Here is a 12219-nt window from a genome sequence, read left to right on the forward strand (position 1 = left end):
CCATTTGGGTTCCTTCATGACACTCCCCACTACTTTTCCCCAGGTGAGAGAATGTCAGGCAACTGGCCTGTCCAAGCAGTCAATCAAATTAAAAGATTTTCACAGAGCACTCAAACAGAAATTAAAAGCACCAAAACAGACCAAGTTAAAATACTATAATATACACATGGATCAAGTGAAAAAATGTTTTCAAAAGCAAGCTTAAAATATTTAGCGTTAAAAATCTAGGAATTAATCCTTTGACAGCAATGATGGAAGAGTGATTTCTTCCAGGGTCAATTCTGTTGTTCATCAAATTGTATTAATCACATCACCGCCTGAGAATCCAGTTGCACCTGGCTGAACAAAGTGCAGCATTTTAAGGAATTTCTAAGAGCGATGCTGGGCTTAAATTGAAAGAGTAAAAAGGATTTTGTGATTGCGGACTCTGAAGTGGGAACGCAGGACAGCCCAAGTGACAGATCGCAACTTCAGGATTTCTGTGCTGAGCTACGTATATCTGACATCTGGAAGTTGTGGTCAGTTTCCGAGAGGTACTGACAGCGAACACAAGTTTGCCGGCAACCCTTCCCTCAAAATACAGCCCAATATTTGCGGGGGGTGGGGGGGGGTGCAAAGACGGGACCTCACCACAACATCAGAACTAATCTGCAATTTAAGTTCCAACTTTAAAATCTTATTTTATCAATCACTCACTTGTTCTTACTACACCATTAGATACGTTGCATGGGATATAATCTATGGTTGAATATAACTCTTAACCATGATTTATTAAGTTAACTCACTCGTGGAACCTCAGATCAAACCAAGGCAAGTCACCTGCGAGAGCGGAGAGAAGTAAATGGCAGAGACTCTATCTTGGCAGAGTGGCCAAGAAGGAACAGCGTTAACTGCATTCAATGAGGCTTGTACAAGTTAGACTATCCCACTAAAAAATAATGTGGATATTAGGGAGTAACCCATAAACAAACAACCATCAATTATTTTAATCAAAAGGATTAATACTGACCAACACGTAGCTGTTGTCTTGGATTTTGAACCCTGCATAGAATATTAAGCGAGAGCATTATAGATCGAGTACTTTATCTCTTTAAAAACTGACCTCATCTTCAGCTGCAATCTCATACTTGGATTTCTTCCCTGGCATTCTACGGATTAAATCCAGCAGTCCATCTTCATCAATTTGTTTTGTTCCAAGACTCTCTGCCTAAAAGTTTTTAAATAATGAATATAATCAAACTTAATTTCAACTAATACTGTTTTCAGAAAGGTCAATATTAAAAATTGCAGGTCAGCAAACGACAAGATAGAAATTTGAAAATGTTACAAACATCTGATTTCTAATTCGTTAGAATCCTGTATTGGGGCAGCAAAAGACATTAATATGGTAGCACAGTGGTTAGCACAGTTGCTTCACAGCTCCAGGGTCCATGGTTTGATTCCCGGCTTGGGTCACTGTCTGTGCGGAGTCTGCACAATTTCCCCGTGGCTGCGTGGGTTTCCTCCGGGTGCTCCGGTTTCCTCCCACAGTCCAAAGATGTGCAGGTTAGGTGGATTGGCCATGCAAATTGCCCATAGTGTCCAAAAAAGGTTAGATGACGTTACGGGGATAGGGTGGGCTTAGGTAGGGTGCTCTTTCCAAGGGCCGGTGCAGACTCGATGGGCCGAATGGACTCCTTCTGCATTGTAAATTCTATGATTATTTTACGGTTTTGCAATGGTAATATCATAAGTGTTACCTTTAATGCTACAGAATCATCAGCACTCATAACAGACTGGTCTCAACTGTTTCTCCACTGTTTTTAAGACTGGTGTGCATACGGCTCAAGCATATGCTACTAGCAGATACTCACTTTGTCCAGTTTTGCTCGTCCACCTTCTCGACCAGTCACCAGGTAATTTGTTTTTTTGCTCACATTTCCTGTCAGTTTCCCTCCATGGCGTTCGATTAAAGATTTGGCATCATCGCGTTCCATGGACTCCAGGACTCCAGTAATAACGAACGAAAGTCCTTCCAAGCAGTTCTCAGCTCCCTTAATGAGAAAAATTTGAAGAATCATTCTAATCGTAAGGTAACACTTTGCACAAGGGCTTTTTGATGTTTGTGAGGACATGACAGAGTGAGACAGCAGTTTAGAGGCTAGAGATGGAAGAAAAGATCATCAAGTGATGAACTTTTACTTGTGTTCTTTCCAAGAGTGCAAGAATGGTGTTACAAATATATACCCATATATAGGAGCAATAGATGGAAATGGCCTTGACAGAGCTTTAAGATTTGATTAGGATGAGAAAGTGATTGACAGAAAATGCAAACAATTTCTTGTGAGAACTGCTTTAGCAGTAGGAATGACGCGAGATCCCATTTGATCATATTGGAGACGCAGGGTCGGTACTTGAAGACAAACTAAGCAATAGCCAAAATGATAAGAATTGCTACAGGTCGATTTTAATTTGAGGGCAAAGAAAAAGGTCCTTTGAAGATGTAACAATTCAAGTACTGCACTGCGATAACAATGAAAGTCATTACATTGAATATAAAGCATTGAAACATGTCATTCAACCCAACCAGATCATTCAAATGTTAATGCTCCATTTGAGCCTCTACACAAGGACCATGAAATTTGAAGTAACTTGAAGAAATTATTTCAGTATAAAAAAGTGAAGAGGTGTGGAAGACAAGCACAATGACATTCTCCAAAGTACACTCAGGTACTGCAGCTGCACGTATAAATTTTCACATCCTTGTATCTAATACAGTAGTATGCACTGCTCTTTTCTCACTCAAGTAAACCTTTATAAATCCTGACCACCAAAATTCTCAATACAATTGCTGGCTCGGTCAGCTATTGGCCAATGACTGGGAATGAATGTCAGGTCATCACAAATGTCTCTCTCTCTGCCCAGCCACACCGATTCCCGAATGGAAGCACAAATGTTTAGTTTTCAGCTTGCATACACCTTGGAATTAAAACAAAAACTACAGGAGCAAAGTGGATTGCCTTTTCACTGATCTTCAGACAACTAACCTCATTGGAGTGGCTTCTGGATAGGATGAGGAAATGATAGCTGATTGAGCACTCTCAATGATGGGCCCCACCAAGTACTGCTACTCCAGCAAATTTCTAAACTTTTGAATGGATGTATTTTCAAACCTTTTATCCTCCACAACGCAGAAGAAGTCCTATCCCCCTCTCTCTGCCATGTGTAGGCACTCAGTTCTCCAGGCAACTATTAATGCCTTTGTCATTAAGGATTTCTTATTTAGAAATTTATTTTTGACGTTCATGCAACAATGCTTTTTCGTCCTTCTCGCTTCTACTTGGAAAATATCCCACCCTGGTTTTCCTTCTACGTGAATTAATACCATCACACTATCATCAAGCTCATTATGTCCCAATCCAATTTCCTTTCAGACACTCATTCCCCAATAAGTTCTGCAATGCATGCAGCCAGTTACCCCACTCATTGCCCCCTCCCACCCCCCATCCCCGTCTTACTCTGGGGTGATGTGGAGATGCCGGAGTTGGACTGGGGTGAGCACAGTAAGAAGTCTTGCAACACCAGGTTAAAGTCCAACAGGTTTGTTTCAAACACTAGCTTTCGGAGCACTGCTCCTTCCTCAGGTCAGACCGAAGTGCTCAGGCAATTTACAACAATCCTATTGCCATCTGGCTGTCCATATCAAAAAGGATCATTGGTAAAATCATCCAGGGCCTTCCTGTCCCATTATGGGGGATGAGTGGGTCTAACCAATGTAGCCACTGGCAGGAGCTGCACAGTTCTCCTTAACTGGCAAACACTAATATACAACGCACATCTTTTTCCACTTCCAATTATAAAATCAGAGAATTTTACAGTTCAGATGAAAGCCGTTTAGCTCTTCACACCCACCCCAGTGAAAAAGAATCACCAGTCCCCTGGTCTTTCCTCATACCCATTTTAAGTTGATCATTTTCAAATATTTATGCAATTCCTTCGGAAAAATCAAAATGATCTCTCACCCATTTCTGACGCTTTTTTTTTTAAAAAACTTCACCTTTTCCACTTTTGGGATCTTGAAGTTAGGCCCTCTCTATCAATTCACCAACCAGCATGAATGGATTTTCCCTAATTACCTGCTTAAACCCCTTCCAAAAACACCATTAATTCCAATAGAAAGAAGACTTAGTGTGACAAGAGGGGATGACAGAGTTCAAACTGAAGTTTTCACTGGCAGATAAGCCAAGTGATACCAAAAATAATAAAAAGGACAAGAGTCAAAGGCTTTGTCTATGTCTGAACGTGCACAGCATTTGTAACAAAATAGATAACTGTTAGCACAGATAAAAATAAATACCTATGACCTGATGGTGTATTTGGAACAATATCTTAGAGCAGTACGTCCTAGAGCCAACCAGGGTGCAGGCTATTCTAGAGGTGGTAATGTGCAACGAGTCAAAATTAATCAATAACCTCATGTTAACAGAGCCTTTAGGTTGCAGCAACCCCAACATGATTGAACATGAAATTCCATTTGAAGGAGTAAAGTGTGGATCTTGTGCTTTAAACCTGAGTAAAGGGAATTATAAGGGTATGAAAGCAGAGCTAACTAAAGTGAACTGAGAAACTATATTAAAGGTAGGGTAGTAGAGATGCAGTCGTAGATTTTTTAAGGATATATTTTATAATTCTCAGCAAAAGATTTATTCCAGTAAGAAAAACTCTGAAAAGGATGCATTTTCAGTGGCTGCACACAGTTACAGATTGCATCGAATTGAAAGAAACACTGTACAAATCTGCAAAGATTAAGTCAGAAGATTGGTCAGATTTTATAAAAACAACGAATAACTAAAAGAATAAAGAGGAAGAAAGTAGAGTAGAGAAAGCTAGCAACATAAAATAGGAAAAAGGTAACTAAGCTAGTGTTTGTTCCCTCTAAAGTCTGGGGAATTGATAATAGGAAATAAGGGGTATTTAACACGTAGTTTGTGTCCGACTCCTGTGATGAATGTAGAAATTGTTATATATTATATTTCATACTTGTGGCAGTCATGTTATTTAAAACCCTGGTTTAAAATACATATAGGTATGTGTCTGTTAAAGTTGTAATTAAGTGGTCATAAAAGGGGAAGTAATTATTGATTTTAACCATTTGCTTGGTAACAGAGATGGCTAATGGAACATTGTTTATATTTTGGATGGTTCGCTGAATTGGAGTGTAGATAATTTAGGAAAGATTGTATTTAATCCTAGCTAAGCAGATCATGGAACCTAGTCGTATAGATATGATGTAATTAATGGGAGGAGCCAGGTCTGTCAGTAGTTTTGCAGTCTGTTATAGGATTTTAAGTTGAGCAGCAGTTTTGTCATGTGCTGTTAGGTTGAGCAGAAGAATACTGGATCTCCTCTTGAAAGGAACTCGCTGAAGGTCTGCACAGCTAAACAAGTAAAATGGTTGTGTTAACTTTATTTAGAACTGGCATTTGAACTGTATTGGGTTGCTTAATTGGAATTAGTGGCAGGTGTAGATAGTACATTCAAGTTTTTCCTTTTATTTAAGAACTGCTTAACTGATAATTGCAAAGCTGCTTCTTTGATGCGAATGTGTAAAGTTTGTTTTAACATAAAATATACTTATTGGTCAGAGTAATCAGTCCCGGGATGAAGTGTCCTTTCCTCAGTTTTACAAATTGTTTGGGGTTCTCATCCAGTATTAAAAGTTGGGGTCTGGTTCGGTGTCCTAACACTTCATTGTAGAAGACTTAGATAACTTTCCAAAGATACTTGAAAATCAAAAAGGTAAATGGGAGGGAGGAACTTAAAATAATCACTATCATTAGGGAATAGCTGCTGGAAAAACTGAACCTAAAGACTGTCAGGTCCCCAGGACCAGATGGCCTGCATCCTAGGGTCTTAAAAGAAGTGATTGCAGAGAGAGTAAAAATCTTACAACACCAGGTTAAATTCCAACAGGTTTGTTTGGAGTCACTAGTTTTCGGAGCGCAGCTCCTTCATCAGGTGAGTGAAGAGTTGGGTTCCACAAGCTCATATAGACAAAGTCAATGATGCAAGATGATATTTTGAATGAGAGTCTTTGCAGGCAATTAAGTCTTTACAGGTGCGACTGAAGAGAGGGATAATCACAGGTTAAAAGAGGTGTGAATTGTCTCAAGCCAGGACAGTTGGTAAGATTTTGCAAGCCCAGGCCAGACGGTTGGGGGTGAATATAATGAGACATGAATCCAAGGTCCCGGTTGAGGCCGTACTTATGCGTGCTGAATCTGGCTATCAGTTTCTGCTCGCCGATTCTGCATTGTCGCACATCCTGAAGGCCACCTTGGAGAACGCTTACCCGAAAATCAGAGGCTGAATGTCCTTGACTGCTGAAGTGTTCCCCGACTGCAAGGGAATATTACTGCCTGGTGATTGTCATGCGATGTTCATTCATCTGTTGTCGGAGTGTCTGCATGGTCTTGCCAATGTACCACACCTTGGGACATCCTTTCTTGCAGCTTACGAGGTAGACAATGTTGGCCGAGTCGCACGAGTGTGTACTGGGTACCTGGTGGGTGGTGTTCTCACGTGTAATCGTGATGTCCATTTTGATGATCTAGCACGTCTTGCCGAGGTTGCCATGGCAGGGTTGTGTGGTGTCATGGTCGCTGTTCTCCTGAAGGCAGGGTAGTTTGTTGCAAAAAATGGTCTGTTTGAGGTCTGGACCTGTAAAGACTTAATTACCTGCACAGACTCACATTCAATGTATCATCTTGCATCATTGACTTTGTCTATATATGAGTTTAAGAGTTATAAAAGTAGAATGTTTTACTGTTGCTGTACAGGACATTGATGAGAATATCTGGGATACGGTGTACAGTTTTGATCGTCTTATTTAAAAAAAGATACAATTGTGTTGGAAGCAATTCAGAGAAGATTCACTTGATCATTTTTGGAATGAAGGACTTATGCTTTGAAGAAAGGTTGTAACGGTTGGGCCTATACACATTGGAATTTAGAAGACCAAGAGTTGACTTTATTAAAAAATATAAAGATCCTGAGAGTGCTTGATAGGGTGGATACCAGGGAGAATGTTTCCACTTGTGGGAATACTAGAACCAAAGAACACAATTTAATAGGAAGTCTCTCTTTTAAGGCAGAGATGAGGAGAACTTTAGTACGTGGAATTCTCTTCCCCAGAGAGCAGTGGAGGCTGGGTCTTTGAATTTATTCAAGGTGGAGTTATAGACAGATTTTTGTTAGACAACATAGTCAAAGGTTATTGGGGGGGGGGGGGGTTAGGGGGGAAAGTTGAACTGAGACCACAACCAGATCAGCCATGATCTTACTGAACGACAGAGCAGACTCGAAGGGCGGAATGGCCCATGCCTGCTCCTAAGTGCTATGTTGCCCAGTTTCTCACATTTTGTCTCATCTTAGAGCATCTCCTCTCCACGGATTTGACATCCTTCCAAAGAAAAAGCTCTATCTGTTCCTAACCAACGAATTGCACAGATTTGTTTTTTTAAAAAAAACTAAACTTGGTCACCCCCACTTTTAAGTTTAGCATTCAAAATAAATCACGTATTTTCTTATTAGATTGCACTGAGAATCTGTCTGCTAAATCCATAAACCGGTCTTCAATCTCAAGTCTCTTTTGATTACGCTTTAGTCAGCATAATAATTAATTTAAATATGTTGCATCACCACAAATAGTACAATCAAATCTAACTGCAGAAAACAGTAGAGCAAATGATAACCTTCCACTTTGGCTGAATATATATATGGATGAGACATACCATAAAACCATGCAATGAATTTTAAATAAGTTTCTAATTCATATATTATGCTAATAGCCATAAAAGAATACTACAGCATACATTGGCTATCAAAGATATTAGTTTCCACTGAAGTTATGAAAATGAACTTATATATTGTTTACAACTACAAATATATTTGGTTTGCTTGCTTCTTTATATTTCTACCAACTTACCCAAGGGATTTCTTTAGACCCCAGAGCTCGAGGTCCATCACGATTCAGGAAGCTACGATAGGCCAGGTAATTCTGACGCTTCTTTTCAGCATCCTCTGGGTTGTTGGACTATAGAAACAAAGATGCAAACAGCACTCTCTCAGCAGCTGCCTTCAAAATGCAAAGCTATCCCAGAAGAACCACTCTGATCTAAACTGCGTACATTTCTGCTGAATGTGTTCAACAGCAGACTGCAAAGTAGGATAGCCAGCCCTTGACATTAAGACAAGTTATCCAAACTGTAAAATAAAACACATTTAGTAAAGTGCTCATACTGCGGTTGACCTGATTCTATTCTTTCAGTCTCACGAAACCCAGTTGGCCCCATTTTATCAGTTAAGTGAGGAGAAATCTAAATATTTTCCCTTCAAAGTACTCGTCTAGTACTAATATGTACTAGCATATATTCCTGGATTCCGGTACTTCTACCCTCAAACCATGCAATATCTATGACCCATCAGTCAACCTGGACAGCTACAACTCCTCTTATTGATTGGCATGTAATGGGAGTTAGCCCAAAGCAGCTGGGTTCCAATTGTTAAAAGAATATGATGTTTGTTTTCCATCGATAGAGAATCATAGAATTTACAGAGAGTCTGCACCGGCTCTTGGAAAGAGCACCCTATTTAAGCCCACGCCTCCACCCTATCCCCGTAACCCAGTAACCCCACCTAACCTTTTTGGACATTAATGGCAATTTATCATGGCCAATCCACTAAACCTGCACATCTTTGGACTGTGGGAGGAAACCGGAGCACCCGGAGGAAACCCAGGCAGACAGGGGGAGAACGTGCAGACGCCGTACAGACAGTGTCCCAAGCCAGGAATCGAACCTGGGAGCTTGGAGCTGTGAAGCAACTGTGCAAACCACTGTGCTACCATATGCAAAATAGATTAGTATAACATTTTCCACATTGACAACGGGTGGGGTGGACTGAGGGGGAGGATGGGACTCTGAACAGGAAATATTCCTTTCCCCTTTTATTTGAAGGGAACTGCAACCTAAATTCACCCACCATGCATCTGACCCGAAATACAGCAAATGTGACCAAAGTGCTTCTTACCTCAGGTTTATTTGGGGATATTTTGTCCTCTTTGTTTGGAGACAATTTCTCTTTGTTTGGAGAGACAGTTTTCTCTTTGTTTGGAGAGACAGTTTTCTCTTGTTTCTCTGGAGAACTCTTTGAAGATCTGGTTTTCTCCTCTTTCCTTGGTGAAATTCTCTTCTCGCTGGCAGGTCGGGTCGGACTGTTCTCGATCACTCGTGTCAAATTTCCTTTACGTTTCATAGCAGCCAGTTTTGTACTCGTTTTGACTGGAGATGTTTTACTAAATGACTTTTCCACTTTAGTACTGGAAGACTCAGATGAATGTTGAGATAAAGTCCTCATGCTCTGCGATTTGCTACCTACTGATTTTTCAGTGCAGTTTTTCATATTGCTGTCAGTTTCACTCAACATCTTAGCTGAAAATTAAAATAGAAATTGATTTGTGAAGTATTTTTTAATTTGCACATGAAGGTGAGGATGGAACTAGTCATGAGTCCAGTATTAATGGTAAACTTGCCCAAGTATGACTAAAGAGTAAAGCTCCCAGGGCTCCGGGGCTTCCAACCAGTTTCCCTTCCTATACACTCAGTTCCTTACCATGGAACTCCACAGGGAACAAATATACATTTACACCACAAAACACAGAATTAATTATTTATTTAACAGGGCAGTTAAAATTAGTTTTGGATTTCCAAAGCAAAGACCTGGCACAACCCAATGCGCCAGATTAAATCCTGGTTTGTGGAATTCCAAGTTCCCTACCATTTTTTAAGAAAAAGCTTATTTGCTGCCTTTATTATTTCAGATGGTTCCAGCAATTTTACAGAACTCAACCAGGAGCAAGAGTGCTTTAAAATGTGACTTAACCTTTCAAGATGTTCAACAAAAATACATTCCATTGAAACACAAAAGCTCAGCAAGAAAGCGACTCACTCGGGAAGTTAAGGATAGTATTAGACTAAAAGGTTACAATGTTGCAAAAAAAAAAAACCCAGCAAATCTGCAGATTTGGGAGTGTTTTAGAAGCCATCAAGGGCCACTAAAAATGTTGGATGAATCAGTCTTCACAGTAAAAGACACGTTTCATATCAGAATCAGGCGGTTAAAAAGAGTGAGGAAATTAATAGCAGAGACAAAGTATTGGAGAAAACCTAAAAGGACTAAAATCTGACAAATTCCCAGGACCTGATGGCCTACTCCCTAGGGCTCTAAAAGAGATAGCTGCAAAGGTAGTGGATGTGCGAGCTATGATTTTCCAAAATTCCTTAGATTTGGGAATAGTCCCACTAGGTTGGAAAGTGGAAAGTGTTACAACACTTTTTAAATGAAAAGAGAGAACAGTAGCCTAACATTAGTTGTTGAAATCTATCATTAAGGAAGCCTGAACGCACTTAGAAAAACATAGTATGGTTAGAACAAGTTGACATGTTTTTACTGAAGAGAAATTCAAGAGTTTTAAATTGTAACTAGCAGGGAAGATAAAGGGGAACCAGTAGATGCAGTACACCTGGATTTTCAAAGGGCATTCAATATGGTGCCACACAAATGGTTAATAGGCAAGGTAAAGGCTCATGGAGTGGTGGTAATATATTAATGGATAGTGTATCGGTGAACTAAAAGCATTGGTTAATGGATAGAAAGTAAAGAATGGGCATAAATGGGATTATTTTTCAAGTTGGCAGGCAGTGAATAGTGGAGTACTACATGGATCACTGCTGGGACCTCAGCTATATACAATCTATATTCATAACTTAGATGAAGAGACAGGGAGTAATGCATGAATAAGCTGTGGGAGGACCAAGAGGCTGCTAAGTGATCAAGTTCTGCTAACTGGGTCGGCAACAAAATGACAGATGAGAGTACAATATAGAGAAACGTGAAGTTATTCACCTTTTGTCATAAGATTAGTAAAGCAGATGAATTTTTTTTAAAGATGAGACACTTGAGTGCTGTTGTTCAAAGAAACTTGGGTCTGCTGATAGGAGGAACGCAGAAAGTTAGCATGAATTAGGGTGGCAAATGGAATGTTGGCCTTTTTGGAGTCCAACAATACAAAAGTCTTGCCCCAAATCTATGGGTTTTGGGAAGATCACATCAAGAATACTATGTGCAGTTTTGATCTCCATATTTAACAAAGGATATTCTTGCACAGGAGGTGGTGCAGTGAAGCTTCACTAAATTGGTCCCTGGGAAGAGGGGGTTGTTCTACGATGAGAGACTGAGTAAATTGGGTTCATATGCTCTGGAGTTTAGAAGAATGAGATTCAATATCATTGACACCTACAAAAGGGACTTGATAAGATAGATCCAGAGATTGTTTCCGCTGTTCGAGGAATCTAAAATATGGGGGCACAGTCCCAGGATAAAGTGCCGAACATTTAGACAGAATTAATCTGCATTTGGAGAGACAGGGATTAGCCAACAGTCAGCATGTTTTTGTTATGGGGCGGTCATGACTGACCAACTTGATTGAATTTTTTGGAGAGGTGACCAATTGTGTAGATAAGGGCAATGCATTTGATGTAGTCTACTTGGGACGTCAGCATGGCTTCTGTTAGCAGAGGCAAGAGCCCATGGAATCCAAGGAAATTTGGCAAATTGGATCCAGAATTTGCTGAGCGGCAAGCAGCAGAGGGCAAAGATCAAGGAGTGTATTTCTAATTGGAAACCTGTGTCCATTGGGGTCCCGCAGTGAATCAGCGTTGGGTCCTTGCTATTTGTGGTTTGTATAAATGACTTAGAATTGAATGTAGGAGAGTTGATCAGCAAGTTTGGGGGTGATATGAAAATTGGTGGGATGGTAAATAGTAAGGAGAATATCGACAGGCTGGTCAGATGGCTGATCAATGGCAAATGGAATTCAATCCGGATAAGTGTGAGGTGATGCACTTGGGCAGGATACACAAGGTAAGGGAACACATGATGGACAGCGGGACCCTGGGAATCAGAGGATCAAAGAGACCTTGGTGTGCATGTACACCGTCCCTCAAGGTAGCAGGGCAGGTTGATAAAGTGGTTTAGCCATATGGTATGTTTCCCTTTATTAGCCGAGTCATGTTTAAAAGCGGGGAGGTTATGACGGAACCGTATAAAATGTTAATTCGGCCACAGCTAGAGTATTGTGTACAGTTCTGGAATCCACGTTATAGGAGGAATGTGATAACA

General features: G+C 40.3%; 1 protein-coding gene across 6 annotated transcripts in view; it reads right to left on the minus strand.

The window, feature by feature from the left end:
• Positions 1-12219, minus strand: part of rfc1 (replication factor C (activator 1) 1) — a 96566-nt gene that overhangs the window by 41368 nt on the left and 42979 nt on the right. For all 6 annotated transcript variants that reach the window (XM_072496587.1, XM_072496585.1, XM_072496584.1 and 3 more), the window contains 4 exons: positions 9070-9470; positions 7967-8074; positions 1854-2033; positions 1103-1207 (listed from right to left, as the gene is read on the minus strand). In XM_072496587.1, the coding sequence (XP_072352688.1) occupies positions 1103-1207; positions 1854-2033; positions 7967-8074; positions 9070-9470 (794 nt within the window). The remainder of the gene's footprint in view (positions 1-1102; positions 1208-1853; positions 2034-7966; positions 8075-9069; positions 9471-12219) is intronic.

This window comes from Scyliorhinus torazame, chromosome 3 (assembly GCF_047496885.1).
Source record: "Scyliorhinus torazame isolate Kashiwa2021f chromosome 3, sScyTor2.1, whole genome shotgun sequence".
In the NCBI taxonomy this organism is placed as follows: domain Eukaryota; kingdom Metazoa; phylum Chordata; class Chondrichthyes; order Carcharhiniformes; family Scyliorhinidae; genus Scyliorhinus; species Scyliorhinus torazame.